The sequence below is a fragment of the Martes martes genome (genome assembly GCF_963455335.1).
Source record: "Martes martes genome assembly, chromosome: 15".
Classification (NCBI taxonomy): Eukaryota; Metazoa; Chordata; class Mammalia; order Carnivora; family Mustelidae; genus Martes; species Martes martes.
In genome coordinates this window covers 1742721-1757782 of record NC_137903.1, presented here as the reverse complement: position 1 = coordinate 1757782, position 15062 = coordinate 1742721, and the positions used below count along the sequence as shown (strand labels likewise).

The 15062-nt window shown below is 62.7% G+C and overlaps 1 protein-coding gene across 2 annotated transcripts; it reads left to right on the top strand.

Annotated features, from left to right (window-relative positions):
• The first annotated feature begins 166 nt into the window (after positions 1 to 166).
• On the top strand, positions 167 to 13676 carry UBQLN4 (ubiquilin 4). 2 transcript variants are annotated; one of them, XM_080823834.1, is made up of 11 exons: positions 167 to 298; positions 1647 to 1798; positions 2375 to 2592; positions 3162 to 3424; positions 4753 to 4911; positions 8504 to 8729; positions 9717 to 9856; positions 10260 to 10343; positions 10461 to 10576; positions 10756 to 10942; positions 12172 to 13676. In XM_080823834.1, exons 1-11 carry the CDS (start codon positions 191 to 193, stop codon positions 12322 to 12324), a joined length of 1806 nt encoding a protein of 601 aa, XP_080679960.1. In that variant the 5' UTR covers positions 167 to 190; the 3' UTR covers positions 12325 to 13676. The 2 variants fall into 2 exon arrangements, with proteins under 2 accessions (XP_080679960.1, XP_080679961.1); XM_080823835.1 differs by having other exon boundaries at positions 172 to 298; positions 1711 to 1798.
• Positions 13677 to 15062: the final 1386 nt, after the last annotated feature.

The following is a 15062-nucleotide window of genomic DNA, read 5'->3' as shown; positions in this document are numbered from 1 at the left end:
GGGTCCGGAGGGCGGCGCGGCCGCGGGGAGGGGAGGGCAGGGCAGGGGAGGGCGGAGGGCGGAGGCCGGAGGGGCGGAGGCCGGAGCCGAGCCGGCCGGGCGGCCGGGCGGGGAGGAGGAGCAGGAGGAGGGGGAGGAGGAGGAGCCGGGACGGGCTGGCGGGCGGCCGGGTGGCGGCGGCGGCGGCGGCATGGCGGAGCCGAGCGGGGCCGAGGCCAGGCCCCCCATTCGGGTCACCGTCAAGACCCCCAAGGACAAGGAGGAAATCGTGATCTGCGATCGAGCCTCCGTCAAGGAGGTAGTGCGCGCGGCGAGGGCGGCGGAGGAGGGGTCTGCGGGGAGAGCGGCGGCTCCGAGGCGGGGGGCGGGGAGGGCGGGGGCCCCGCGGGCTCTCGGAGGGGCGGCGGGGCAGGAGCGCGGCTGCGGGCGTCCGGCGCGGGAGCTGGGGCGAGCGCGGCGCGTGCGGCGGACGCCAGGCCGGGGCTCGCCTTGTGGCCTGGGCTGGGGGCGTGGCGGAGAGCGGGGAGGGGGCGCCTCGCACCGCGGAGGGGAAGGACGCGCGGGCTGGGGGCAGCGTGCGCCCCGAGGACCGGTCGGGGGGTCGGGGGGCCGCGGCCGGCCGGCCCCGGGCTCGACGCTGCGCCCGGGGAGCGGGCGGGGGGCGGCCCCGGCTGCTAGGGCGCGGGGCGCTGGGGGAGCGCTTCCCTCGGGGCTCGTCCGTCCCACCACTTCACGCCGAGGGGCTTCCAGCGGGCCCTCGACCCCTCCGGGGCTTGCGTGTGCAGTAGGTGCCCAGTAAAAGCGTGTCGGTTGAGTGAACGAGGGGACGCGGCCCATGTCCGCCGCCCCCCGCCCCCCGCCCCGTGGCTGCTCCAGAATTTCTCACAGGCAGGGCGTGAGGTAGGCCGTCCGGTTGGAGGGAGGGGAGCCGGCAGCCGCCCCGCGGAGCAAGGGCGCTCTGGACGGAGAGGGTCCTGTTTGGTTGGTTTGGTTGTTTCTGGGGGGAGCTGATAGATCCGGGCGGTCTGACCCTCCCAAGCCAGTCTTCGGGGCCATCACTGCCCCCTCCCCTGCCGTAGAGTGCCCAGTGCCCGCCTGCCGCAGAGCTCCGCTGGGAATCAGCTTTAGCTCAGAGCCCTGTGTTGGGTCAAGAGCCAGGGCTTTGGTGTCAGGGCCGGAGTTCCAGGCCGCCCAGGGCAAGTTACCTAACTGTGCTGACCCCCAGTTTCCTCATCCTGAAAGTGGACGTGGAACTTCTTATCTGTCTCAGGGGACAGAGACTCGCGGCTGTGAGAGTTCACCGGGGTCTGGGTGCGGTGATGGGCCCGGGAAGGCTGGACGGCAGGGGAACCCGGAGTCTAGAACCGAGGGCTGAAGGGACGCAGGCCTGGGTCCAAGCCTGCGGAAGGAGCTGGGACAGAGAGAAACGCGCACAGCGCCATGGTCCCCAGGGGCTGGGGGAAGGGGCGGAGCAGGGAGGCAGAGGGAGCCTGTCCCTGGTCGTCTCCTCGGTTAACAAGGGAGATGCTCGCGGCCACTGGGTAGATGGGGTCTCGACTGCGGAGGGGACTCCCCAGATCAGAGACAGGGTCCCTGCGTGTGGAGCCCAGGGGGGCCGAGCCGTGACCTCTGCCTCTTGACCACAGTTCAAAGAGGAGATCTCCAGGAGGTTTAAGGCTCAGCAGGATCAGCTGGTCCTGATCTTCGCAGGCAAGATCCTCAAGGACGGGGACACCCTGAGCCAGCACGGCATCAAGGACGGGCTCACTGTCCACCTGGTCATCAAGACCCCGCAGAAGTAAGTCCAGGGCGCCCTCGGGGCTGTCGGTGAAGTGTCTGCCTTCTGCTCGGGTCATGGCCCAGGGTCCTGGGATCAGTCCCAAATTGGGCTGCCTGCTTGGCGGGGAGCCTGCTTCTCCTTCGGCCTCTCCCCCTGCTCATTCTCTCTCTCTCTCTCTCAAATAAATGAATAAATAAATAAAATAAAACAAAAGAAAAAGTAAGTCCCCGAAAGGAGCAGATCCCGCTGCTGACTGGGCTTTCTTCCCCATCTGGGCCTCACTCTCACCTGTGGCTCCCCTGACCCCGGAGGGCCCTGCAGACACCCAGGAAGGCGGCTCCCAGAGGGATTGCCAGGCAGCCCTGGGGTCTCCCCTGCAGGGGAAAGGAAGCTCACCTCCCTCTCCCCAACGCCCCAAGGCAGATAGGTGGTACCAGCTCCTCCCTCCTGATCCCCTCCCCCCTGCCCCCAGCACTGCGCCACTGCCTGAGGGTGGCTTCCTAGGCGGGCGGCTAAGGTTAGGGCAAGAGATTCGCAGAAAGGAATTCCTTGTCTCCCCTTGCCTGTTCACCTCAGCTAGGACTTTGTCCTCAGGGCTCAAGACCCAGCTGCTGGCGCTGCGTCCTCCCCCTCTACTCCGGACCCTGCCTCGGCGCCGTCCACCACGCCCGCCTCGCCCGCCACCCCTGCCCAGCCGTCCACCTCTGGCGGTGCAGCTTCAGACGCCGGCGGCGGCAGCCGGAGGAGCAGTGGGGGCGGCCCCTCCTCGGGGGCTGGGGAGGGACCCCCCAGTGCTGCTGCGTCCATACTCTGTAAGCCCTCAGGGAGGAGTTCTCTATCCTGTCCGGGGCTGGGGAGTCAGGGAGAGCCAGGAGGAGGCAGGAACATGGTCCCTGCTCCTGGGCTGATGGGGCGAGGGACCCCTGGGCCTGGGGTTCCAGACACTGGGACTTGGTGGAGCTGGGGCAGAAACTGGCCTCCCAGGGCCTCCCGGAGGAGGGGAGCATGGATGAGCATTAGGAGGGAGGGACGCGATGCAGCTAGGGGTGTGGAGCATGCAGGGTGAGGCTATTGGAGTGGGGGGACAAGGGGGTCCAGCAGCAGCTGGTTGGGGGATGTTTGTTGCTCATTCGGCAGGCCCCCGCTGGGCACCCTCTCTGCGCTGTGCCCGGTGCTCAGCCTCTGCCACCAGCGAGGTCTGAGGACTCCGTCTAGGAGGGCAGTGGGGCGGGGTGGGAGCGGGGCTGCGGGGGTGGGGAGGATGGAAGGACCGGAGAAGTGGAGCAGCTGGTCCTAGAGCCCTGAGCATGTGGCTGCCCTGGCTGCGGCCCGGTGGGGGCGGGGTCTCGCGGCCGCTGGTGACCCCGGCCCTTCCCCGCAGCTGGCTTCGGGGGCATCCTGGGCCTGGGCAGCCTGGGCCTGGGCTCTGCCAACTTTATGGAGCTGCAGCAGCAGATGCAGAGACAGCTGATGTCCAATCCCGAGATGCTGTCGCAGATCATGGAGAACCCGCTGGTCCAGGACATGATGTCCAACCCCGACCTCATGCGCCACATGATCATGGCGAACCCGCAGATGCAGCAGCTCATGGAGCGGAACCCCGAGATCAGCCACATGCTCAACAACCCCGAGCTCATGAGGCAGGTGCGTGGGGGGCACGGCGGGGGTGGGGCCGCCTCGTCCCCCCGCCCCCGGGATCGTGTGCGCCCATGCCCCCCTGGCACCCGTGTTGTGCACCCCGCAGCGGGAGGCCTCGCTTTCCGGGAACGTCCGGTCTCCGAGGCGAGTGGGCCAAGCGGGCTCGTGGTTATCACGCCAAGCGGTGGGTGCTATCACAGAGGCACCCGCAGGAGCTCCCGGGAGCCCGGACGGGGCTCCCAACCCTGCCCTGGGGCTCAGGGGACGCCTCCGGAGAAAGCGTCCCCAGCGCTGAGACCCAGAGGAGGAGAAAGAGGAGCGTGCCCGGGGCTGAGGGACAGCAGGTGCGAGGGCAGGAGGGCGCTCCGGGAGCCCCGGGGCTGGGCGGGGCTGGTGGCCGCCGGAGACCCCGCAGACGCAGTGTCATGTTGGCCTTTGGGAGCTGCGGCTCACTGCCCAGCGCAGCGAGGGACAAGGACAGATGCTGGCGGCAGGGCTGTGGGCACCGGGGCTGGGTTCACCAGAAGAGAAGTTCCTTCAGAGTGAGGATTTGAAGGTGTTTTCTTCACCGTCTAGAGCAGTGCGTGGTGAGCGGAAGTCCCTGGGCAAACACTAAGTGAGGGCAGGAAGGCCAGGACCAGGAGTCGGGGTCCCATCGTGGACATCAGGGTGTTGCAGGGAGGCAGGTGCGGAGCGGGCTTGGGAGTAAGGACAGGAAGGCATCCCCAGTCACGGGGACAAGGAGACACGGTGTGCGGTTATCTGCGTCACGGACTGCTTGTCTCCTGGCCGACACGGGCAGCCCTTAACTGACACCGAGCCTTGTTGGCTCCAGAGAGAAAGCCCCCAGCCTCGGGTTTCGTGTGGTCTGGCCCGCCAGAAACCCCAGGCCGGTGTGAAGGGTGTGGGGAGCACTGTCCTGGCTTGAATGCCTTCCCTCCCTGACTTGTGGTCATCGGCAGGAACCACAGTTCGGTCTCGGGCAGACAGACCCGCCTGGCCCAGAAACCTGGTTCTGCCACTGCCTGGCTCCATGTTCCCAGTGAGTCTCAGCCGGTTTCCTCATCTGCAGAACAGGCACAGGAATGTCTCCTTGGGACGAGTGTTGTGGGGATGCCATGACTTCGGTCGTGTTCGTGGCTGTGCCTGGTGTCTGTATGCAGTAGGTGCTCAGTAGCTGTTGATTTCCTCTGCTGCCTTTTCCTCCTTCTCGTGTCCTTTCTTACTCAGTTTGCCTGTCTGATGCAGGACTCCCTCCCTCCAGGGCCCACCCTCGTCCGAGCTTGGTGAGCCCCTGGTGCTAGGATTCTTCCTGTCTCTCCCTTCCCCACCAGACCATGGAGCTTGCTCGGAACCCAGCCATGATGCAGGAAATGATGCGGAACCAGGACCGGGCCCTGAGCAACCTGGAGAGCATCCCCGGGGGGTATAACGCCCTCCGCCGCATGTACACAGACATCCAAGAGCCGATGTTCAGTGCTGCCCGGGAACAGGTGGGGCCGGGGGCCGGGCTGGGGGAGGGCTGCTGGGGCTCAGGAGTCCCTCCCCCGACCCAGGCAAGCAGGGTGATGCCTGCTCCTCTTTTCTGCTCCAGCCCTCCGAGAGGGGGCCTGGGCTTGAAGCACTGCTGCAGCATAGGCAGGGACGGTCCAGCCTGGCGGGGGGCCGAGGCAGTGGGTCGGACGGTAGCGGAATTCCCGGGGGATGCTGGGCAGGCGTGGTATCCAAGGGATCTGACTGTCTCGTGCACCAGGGGCTCAGAGGTCATGAGGCAGACCTGGGGTGGGACAGCCGAGCCCAGCACAGTGTGTCTCCTGTGTGGCCCACGGATCACCTGTGTCAGCATCACCCCGGGGGCTTATCAATAAGGAGCTTCCTGGCCCCTTCTTTGAGCTCTTTATTGGTTCAGTTTCTGGGATCAGGCTTGGGAAGATACGCTTTCAAAAGTGCCTTAAGAATTATTCCAAGTGCAGAAAAAGTATAGGAAAAACACAGCGTTCTTTTGTATCCGTGCTGCCCTAACGTGCTGATGTGTGTAGCTTCATAAGAGCTTTGGCTCTTTTTTTAAGCTTAACTTAGGCTAAATATGCTATACATTTATACACTTCCAAGTTCCGAAGTTACACAAAGTAAACCAAAGGGGTCCTTCTGTTTCCATGTCCCGGCCACCTCTTGTCCACCCCAGAGGCATCTAATGTTAGTATTTTTTAGTTTCCTGGACGTGTTTCGTATTTGCAAAAAAGACGTTCCGGGTAGAATCACAGCCTTCAGGTACCCCTGCCCCATTTTACCCTTTTCCATCTCTAGAGAGAACTGGCTCCGGGGAGTCGAGCTGTTTATCGTTTTCCTTCTTTTATGGCCTGTGTTTGTAGCCATGAATAACCCATGCATGGATCTGCATGTTTTTAAACCTCACAGAAGTGGTATCCTGCTGTTCGTATCATTTTTAACTTGCTTTTTCAAAATGTTTAAAAAATGTCTTTCTGGAGAGTAATATGGCTTCGGAAAGGTACACCTGTTGTAAGTGTGCGACTTGATGGAGTTTCACACACTGAACGCCCCCACCCCCCGCCCAAACCTGTGCCCCGGTGGGAGGGTGGGGTCCCGCGTTACCTTTTCCTGGGGGAAGAGAAAAGGCCTGGATCCTTGTGGTTCGTGGTATCCCAACAGATTTCCCTGCCCACGCCGCCTCCGGCCTGCAGCACATCTCCACAGATCAGTGTGTGTCTTGCTGACTGTCCAGGGTTCCGCTGTCTGTTTGTCCCTACAGCGATACCACATTGTCTTCACTAAGTCTGGGTACCCCGTAGCGTAAACCCCCCGCCTTATTCTCCAACATCTTCTTCGTTATTCCTGGCATCGCTCTTTCAAATTTAGAAAGTGCATACAGGGATCAATTAGGAGTCTTTTAAACACATTTTTTCTTAAGATTTTTCTTATTTACTTGAGAGAGAGGGAGAGCACGAGAGGGAGGAGGGTCAGAGGGGGAAGCAGACTCCCCACCGAGCAGGGAGCCTGATGTGGGACTCGATCCCAGGACCTTGGGATCCTGACCAGAGCCGAAGGCAGATGCTTAACCGACTGAGCCACCCTTAAAGAATAAGGTGCCCCTTAAAGAATTTATTTTAATAAAAAGTTATATAAAGAAAAAAAGGAACTTATTTATTTGAAATTACATGTAAGTAGTTAATTAAAAATGTTCATAAAAGTAACGCGTGCACATGGTTAAAAAAAAAACCCGGTAGCTGAGGAAGGCTTCCGGCAAGCACTCTGGCTCGCTCTGCCACACACCAGGCCGTAGGCGCCCCGGGGAAGAGCCGGAAGAGCGGAGAGCTGGTGTCCGCAAACCAGGCTTCGGGCGCTCGCGCCCGTTCCTAGTGGTGCGGCTCGAGTCGTTCCCTTCCTGAGACTTAGCTTCCACGTCTGCGGACTGGAGGCGACGTAGCAGAGCAGAGGTTCTCTATTATTGGGGCCTCAGACCATCTTAGACGCTTAAGAACTGTGGGGGACCCAAAGAGCTTCTGTTTCTGTGGGTTAGAGCTGTCCCTCTTCACCGCGTCTGAATTACAGCTGGGAAACGCAAGGAAGGTGTAGTAATTGGTTTTAAAATAAGAGGAGATGTGCTACACGTTAACATAAACGGCATAATCTTCTAAAAAAATAACTTCGTTTTCCTAAACAGCATGTGAGCAGAGCGTGACCTTGCTTTAACGTTTGCCGACATCTATAAGGTCTGGCTTTACCGCCGGCCGGCCGGACTCCCAGCCGGGCTTCGGCATTCGGGCTCTTGCAATGTCCCATGTCACGGAGCCTCTGGAAAAGGCCACTGAGCAGTCAGGAAGACAACAAAAGGGAAGAAAAGCAAACAACCCCGCAGAACTATACAAAGCCGTGCGTGGGCCCCAGGACCACACTTTGAGAGCTGGTGGATCGGAGGGCTGCTGTAAACATTAGAATAAATGTGCCAGGTGCAGAGTAGGTGCTCCGTAAGTGGCGCTGTTACTGCTGGAGGGAGGTTGGAAAGGGGTTCGGTCCCTAGAGCGTACTGGAACCCAGCCATGGTGGGCGCGGGGCACCAGGACAGGATGGCAGAAGCAGGGACAGAGCCTCGGGGTTGTGTATGGGCCTGGGCCCATTGTCAGCAGGCATCTGGTCAGACCGAGGAGGTGTGGCTCAGGGCTGGGGTCCTGGTGAGCTCTGCTCCCCGTGACCCACTTTGAATAACAGGAAGCCCCACGGTGAGAAGGGCCTGACGTTGCTTAGTGCCTCCTGCTTAGGTGCGGCCCACCCAGACCCTCCAGAGAGGGAGCCTGAACAGGGGCATAGGGGCCATAGGTGCGGAGACCCCCACACAGGGCTCTTTCCCGGGTGCAGTGGACCCGGAGGGAAGGACTCCCGGGGGTGCCTTAGGCGGTGCACCGTCTGATGGGGTGCAGACCCCTGGGGCAGTGACACAGTGGGGAGCCTGGTGCCGAGGGCCTGTTTAGCTGAAGGAGGCTGAGGAGGAGGAAGCGGTGTGGGAAGCCACGGGGGGAGGGCGTGCTCAGCCAGAGATGGGCTTGTGGCCCTCGGGGGATGGAAGACCATTTAGGGGCCCTGGTGGAGGGGGGCGGATTCTGGGGAGTGGGTGCTAGAGCAAGATGGCTGGAAAAGGGGAAGCCTGGAGGCCGATCTGGGCTGAGCCAGGGGCAGCTCCCATCAAGCCAACGGTTATGTCAGGGGAAGGTGCAAAGAGGAGCCTGTCTCTGCCCCTTGAGAGCTAAGGAAGACAGATACGTTGTTAGGCAATGGGAAGGGTGCGTGTGGAGTCCCACGGGGCGCAGAAGAGACTAGAAACCAAATGTTTAGAGCCACCGGGAGTGACGGGAAGTTTCCAGTTATCTGTTGTGACCCGGGTCACCAGCACTGGCCAGCTCCTACCCTGCGGGATGAGGGGGTAGCTGCCCATTGTGAGCTGCCCTCGGGGGTCTCAGGCCCCGTCCCTTTTCCACGGAGGGGAGGCTGTTAGGTGAGAGGACGCAGAGGGCCTGGCCCTAACCCCTGGTTTGTTTCAGTCCTTAACCCAGAACCTTTCCCTCCTCCCAGTTTGGCAACAATCCCTTCTCTTCCCTGGCCGGGAACTCCGACAGCTCGTCCTCCCAGCCTCTGCGGACTGAGAACCGAGAACCCCTCCCTAACCCCTGGAGCCCCTCGCCCCCCACCTCCCAGGCCCCCGGGTCCGGGGGGGAGGGCACCGGAGGATCGGGGACCAGCCAGGTGCACCCGACAGTCTCGAACCCCTTTGGGATCAATGCGGCTAGCCTGGGGTCAGGTATGTCCTAGGGGGGAAGGAGTTTAGTGGGGTCATCAGGGTGGTCCCTGTGCCCCAGGACTGAATGGGGCTCACACTGCCCTAGAATATGAAGACAGGTGAGACGGTATTGAAGCCACGGAGGGGGCTCTGCAGCCTCAGGACGTGGGGTGGTGTGGGCTGTGTCTCCTGTCCCTGGGAGCAGCCTGAGTGATGGCTCACCTCCCAAGTTCTTGCAGCCGCTGCTGGAGCTGACCAGCGTCAGTGGGTCGGACTGGGGAGGAGCTTGCGGGGGAGGACTCAGGGCACGTGTGGGGCAGGCAGGTGTGAGGCTGGGGGAGAGGGATGTGCAGAGCTGCACGGAAGGGGAGGTTACGCACTGCACAACCGTTGGGGATGCCCCATGTATCTGGACTATGTGCGTATGAGCCCGGGGGTATCTTTGGTAGAGGCCCTGATTTCTCTGTGCCCTGGGCCGGGGGTGGGCAGGTACCTTGATCTGAAAGTCCCTTACCCTCCGTACGCTTCATTTCCCTTGTTTGTAAAATCAGGGATTTGAACCTGATGCACTGCTTTAAAATTGTCCTCCAGTCCTGGGGTGCCTGGGCCAACCCCGGGCGAAGGAAGGACCGAGTGGGAGGGGCTCAGCCACCCTGCCGGGCTCTGAGCAGACTGTTGGCCTACTTGGTTTTGGAATGAGATCTGGTTTGAGGAAAGGCTTCTGGCACTAAGACAAGCCTGCAAACCGCGAGTCTAGGTGACCTCTGTCAGACCCTTTCCAACCCTGACATCGAGCCCGGGGCAGGAGCAGTCGGCGGGGCGTGAATGAGAGAGACCCAGTTTCCACCCGGGAAGAGGGACCCACGCCCCTGTACTTGGGGGCCCGTGTTAGCGCTGCCCTCTGAGCCACATCACCGGCAGCATTACAAGGAGGGAGATGGAAGGGCGACACCCGGTTTCCATCTGGACCCCTTTTCTCCTGTTGTGTTGTTTTCCTCCGTGTGCCAGGGGTGTTCAACAGCCCAGAGATGCAGGCCCTCCTCCAGCAGATCTCTGAGAACCCCCAGCTGATGCAGAACGTGATCTCGGCTCCCTACATGCGCGGCATGATGCAGACGCTGGCCCAGAACCCCGACTTCGCTGCTCAGGTATGCAGCTGCCCTGAGGGCTGCGCCGGGGGCAGTGGCTCGGCTGGGCGGCTTGGTCCTGAGTCAGCCACGGGGCGTGGGTCTCAGGCCCACATGGAACCTCCCCGTTTGTTGGCTTGCCAGCGCTCTTGGCAGTGGCTCCTTCCTCCCGGAGCTGTACAGGCTCCATGAGTTCTTGGAAGTGCCCAGAACGGGCGTGGCGCAGTGAGCACCGTGAACTTGCCAACGCTGCCATCAGCGCCCAGCATGGGGCTGAGCGCCTGGGCTCGCCACCCGGAGTGTGCCTCCAGGGTACCCTGAGACCCGCACTTCCCACAGTGGTCAGGTCGCGGAGGGAGACCGGGGCTGTGGGGACTCTTGGGGTGGACGGGCCCAGCCTCCCCTGCTGCCTTCACCCCTGCAGATGATGGTGAATGTGCCGCTCTTTGCGGGGAACCCCCAGCTCCAGGAGCAGCTCCGCCTGCAGCTCCCGGTCTTCCTCCAGCAGGTGAGTGAGGCCCTGAGCTCGGGCTTGGAGGGCGGGGCAGACCTCCGGCCGCAGGGTGCAGGTGGCCTCCGAGTCCATCAGGCCGCCCATGGCCTTCCTGTGCCTGTTTCCCACCAGATGCAGAACCCGGAGTCCCTGTCTGTCCTCACCAACCCCCGCGCCATGCAGGCCCTGCTGCAGATCCAGCAGGGCCTACAGACCTTGCAGACCGAGGCCCCTGGGCTGGTACCCAGGTGAGGGGGCACCCCGGGGGGGGTAGCAGGTTTCGGGCTCCTCTTCCCTTCCCCTCCCCTGGCGTGCCCGCAGCCACCGTGGTCTGCTCTCCTGTTCCCGCCCCTCTTCCCTCTGGACCTCACGCGCCCGTCCCAGTCTCAGAGGCTGCCTCCCACCTCTTGGTCCCTCTTGCCTGCAGCCTTGGATCCTTTGGGATGTCCCGGACCCCAGCCCCCTCAGCAGGCAGCAACACCGGGTCTGCACCCGAGGCCCCCACCTCTTCGCCCGTGCCCCCTGCCACATCTTCTCCCGCGGGGGCCCCCAGCGCTCAGCAGCATCTCGTGCAACAGATGGTCCAGCTGTTGGCTGGGGGAGGGGGCTCACAGGTACGGGGAGTGGGGCTGCACTGGGGGGCGGGGCCGCAGGATGGAGACAGCGGAGCGTTGGCGGTCAGCCAGCCCGGCCCTCGGGCTCTGGTCGGCCGCCCGCTGGCCTCGAGTGCGTTGCTGTCTTCCCCATGTTCAGTTCCCACTGCCGTGACACGGGGCTGAGACTAGTGACCGTCCCTCCGGGCTGCCACGCACCGTTCTGAGCACCTTCTGTGGGAGGGCGCGTTTGCTCCGTGTCAGGAAGCTGCTCTCCCAGCCACGAGAGGGGAAACAGAGGCCCAGAGAGGCTTGGTGGCTTGCTCAGAGTCACACAGCCCGTAAGTGGGTGACGGAGCCGAGATTCCGACCGAGGCACGCCAGTTCCCGAGTGTGAGCAGCAGCCGCTGTGTCCCAGCGCTGGTGCTGCCTTCGGGGGGCTCTCGGGGACTGCAGCCACCTCCAGCGCCGAGGCTGGGAGGAAGCTTCTGGGGGACGAGGTCGCTAGAGCCCTGGGGCGCCAAGTCAAGGCCCGGGTATCGGCTGGGGAGTCGGGTTGACCCCAGGCGAGGCCCTTCTTTTTCTGGCCTCCGTACCTGCCCTGGGAAAAGCCTTTCAGCAGAACCGTCAGCGAGCCCAGCTCCATAGGAGGCTCTGTGCTGCGGCGCCCAGAGTCCCCGGGGCCCGGCCTGCGGCGGGGGACAGCACAGAACACCGCCGAAGGTTCTCGCACGTTTCCTGTGGGGGTGCCGCGTCCCGTCAGAGGCCGGTGGGCTCCCAGGTCAAGATCTAGGCTCCTCCCGCCTCCGTGTCCCACAGGGAAGCACTTCCGGATGTTTACAGGAGGGTCCAAAATGAAAAGCCTTCGCTTTTGTAAATGCGTGTATTGGTCGATTGGCTGAGCAAAGCCCAACGGGTTCTTTCTCGCCCGGGCCCTTCTCCGGCCTCTTCCCTGGCTCTGTGTGGACGCGGCCGGGGTTGGCTGCGTTTGGCTTCCAGAACCCCTCGAATGCGTCCCGAGCGCTGAGGGGAAGCGGTCAGGAATGTGGGCTGATGAGTTGGACGTGAGCCCACCTTCTATCCCAAGGTCGTTTAGTGGCCTGGGGTGCGGGCTCCTTGGCCCCTGTTGCCCGATCACCCCTCCCTGCCCACTGGTTGACCCTGAGGACGTGCAAGATGACTTCCTGCTCCGCCTCCCTTGGCCCCGGGGGTGTGTCCCGTGTCTCCCTCACGAGGCCTGTCCCCTCCAGGTGCAGACACCAGAGGTGCGGTTCCAGCAGCAGCTCGAACAGCTCAACTCCATGGGCTTCATCAACCGTGAGGCCAACCTGCAGGCCCTCATTGCCACAGGAGGGGACGTCAACGCAGCCATCGAGAGACTCCTGGGCTCGCAGCTCTCCTAACCGCGCGCCTGCGTCTCCCGCCTCTCCCCTTCCCGGGTGCCAGCCCCTGCCCTCTGTGCCTGCCGTCCCCATCTCTCCCCGTCCTCTCCGGAAAGGAGGTTGGCTTCTGGGCCGCGGGCCTGGCCCCGGAGCTCTGACGATTCTGGTTTTACTTGCACATCTCCTACGGGGTCTTCTGTCTGGGTCCTGCAGGGCTGCGCGGGCTGTTTTCACAGTGTCACGGCCCGGTCCCCGCTCCCGGGCCCGCTGCAGGGCCCCTCGTGCAGCCTGCAGACGCCCTGGGGGTGGGGCAGGGATGGGGTCTTCCTCGTGGCCTACAAGGGCTTGTACGGATGCTCGCGGGGACTCCCCCTTCCTCCGCCCCCTCCTCCCACCGGCAGCCTGACCTGAGCCAGGGTCACACGCTCAGAGGGAGGAGCAGGTGCACAGGCTCTTCACCTCCTCACCCCCTGTCCTGGTCTCATCCAGGCTTTGTTGGGATGTCCCAAGAGAGGAAGCAGCCTGTCCACCCTGTCTGAAGGGGGAGGCGACCGCCCTCTCTGTACGAGGAGCTAACAAGCCCCGGACCAGCCCCGTGGAGATTCGCCGGAGGAAGGGAAGGGGGGAACGACCGAATCAACGGCTCAGAAGTTGGACTTGACACTTGGGGACAGAAGCCCTGCAGCTGCTTTAGGTGGGAGAGTGCGGGCTCAGGCCGGGCAGAGAAGGCCTCGAGATGCTAACAGAGCTGGAGTTGGAGGAAGGGGCTCCTCCCAGCTCCAGGGCCAGGACCCGCCAGTGTCCCCGCGTACCGCTGTTTGGAGCCCCCCTCGAAAGACATGAAGGAGCTGGGGTCTGTCCCGGCAGTGGATGTGTGTGTGCGCGTGTAAGCGAGTTGCACAGGGGGTGTATTTTCGGTTCCACGCTCTCTCCCACCAGAGAGAAGTGGGCAAAAGGGCCAGTCTTGGGCGGGAGCACAAGCAGTCCGGAGAGCTGGGCCCTCGGGCCCCTGCTGCTGCGTCCCCGAGGGTAGTGTGGCCGCCCCTCCCCCTCGCAGCTGGGGGTCCGTACAGGAGCCTCCCCCACACCCCCGTGCCCTTGGCCTTTGGAGTCTTCACTGTTTGCTTCCGGGCCAGAAAGTTCTATTTGAGGAAGGAAGGGACAGGGCGGCAGTCATGCCTCTGATCTGGAATCGGACGTGGCTCTCTTGGAGCGCGGGGAAGGCTCGTGCACGGCTGAGCGCGCGGAAGCAGGGTCTCCTCCAGGTGGGAAAGGGTCCCAAGCAGTCCAGAGAGGATGGCTGTGTGGCTTCCCCCTCCCTCCCCAACGTCCACACTGGCCTTTGTAAATAAATGACGTGGTCTTTGATGTCACCGTGTCTCTCAGAGTCTGTTTTCTGGGGGCGAGGAGGCTCGCCGCAAGCAGCTTGGTTCCAGGGGTTTTGCCAGGCAGGACCTGGAGGGAGTGGCCCTTGGGTTCAGTCCACGGAGGTGCTGAGCACCGAAGGTGCGGGGGGGCTGCGGGAGCACAGCCAGTCCCCAACCCCCTCGGGGCAGAACGGTCCTTCCTGCGATGTGATGCGATGCGATGCGTTGGCAAGACGAGCGCCCCCTCACCTCAGGGACAACGGTCCAAACACTGGGGAGCCTCGTCGTCCAGACCTTCTCCAAATGCCGATTGGGGGCTTCTGGTCTTGAGCTCCGAGACCCAGCGGGGCCGGCTGGTCCCGCTGCTCATGCGAACTGAGGAAAGTTGAGTGATGACGGTGTCCCTTGCGCAAGGGTACGGACTAGGCCACAGTGCGACAGGAGGGAGCCGTGAATGGGAGGCCCCGCTTCAGGTAACGAGGACTGGACGTCCCTCGCCAGCACTTTAACTACACAGTTTTGGGTTTTTTTTTTTTTTAAGATTTTTAAAATATCTGACAGAGCAAGAGACCACAAGCAGGGGGAGGAGAGGGCGGGAAGCAGACTCCCCACTGAGCAGGGAGCCCGATGCGGGGCTCGGTCCCCGGACCCTGAGATCATGACCTGAGCCGAAGGCAGGCACTTGACGGAGCCACCCAGGCGCCCCTCACTACAGGTTTTAAGAGCTGGGTGAAAAAATACTGAAAAAGCGTCAAAGGGCCAACAAGAACAGGTGGGGGGCCCCGCGGGGAGGGAAGGCCACTTCCCTGCATGACCACTGCCTCAGCCCCTGCGGCTTCTGCCCATGGGGAAAATGACGGAGGGGCTGAGCTGTGCTTTGAGAGCCTGGAAGGACGGGAGCAGGGGGAACAGAAGGCGAGCGTCTCTAGATGCACGCTAGGAGGAGAGAAATCTCCAGAACGTACTGTCAACCGTGTAGAAGTGAATGACACCCCAATGAGGACAAGGCGCTGCCCGTGAGACCAAGCAGGAACGAGGGACAACGGATAGACCCACGGCAGCTCCGTCGGCTGGAATTACAGACAAGAGCAGCTGCTTAGTGTTTCAAGACAAAGACCCAACTTGGAAGTTTCCGCGAGACTGGAAACCACCAAACCAGACACGTCCCGGTGGCAGAAGGACCAAGTGGAGAGGTGAGCAGGGACATGGAAACCACGCGAGCAGGGCACCCGTGGATGGGCGCCTTAGCCGATGCCACACGGCTGCGTCGGGCGCTGGTGCGGATGGCCGGGCTACGGGGATGGGCCCGGGGCTCCACTGCACGTCTAGGTCACATCACAGTGACAGAACTGATGAAAACCACAATTCACAGATTCAGGAAACCCAACGAGT

Excerpts from the sequence above, each read along its gene's own strand:
- UBQLN4 (XM_080823834.1), top strand. The coding sequence starts at position 191 with ATGGCGGAGCCGAGCGGGGCCGAGGCCAGGCCCCCCATTCGGGTCACC. Across the intron at positions 4,912-8,503 it reads TCAGTGCTGCCCGGGAACAG|TTTGGCAACAATCCCTTCTC; the intron begins GTGGGGCCGGGG and ends CCCTCCTCCCAG. Across the intron at positions 9,857-10,259 it reads ACCCCGACTTCGCTGCTCAG|ATGATGGTGAATGTGCCGCT; the intron begins GTATGCAGCTGC and ends TCACCCCTGCAG.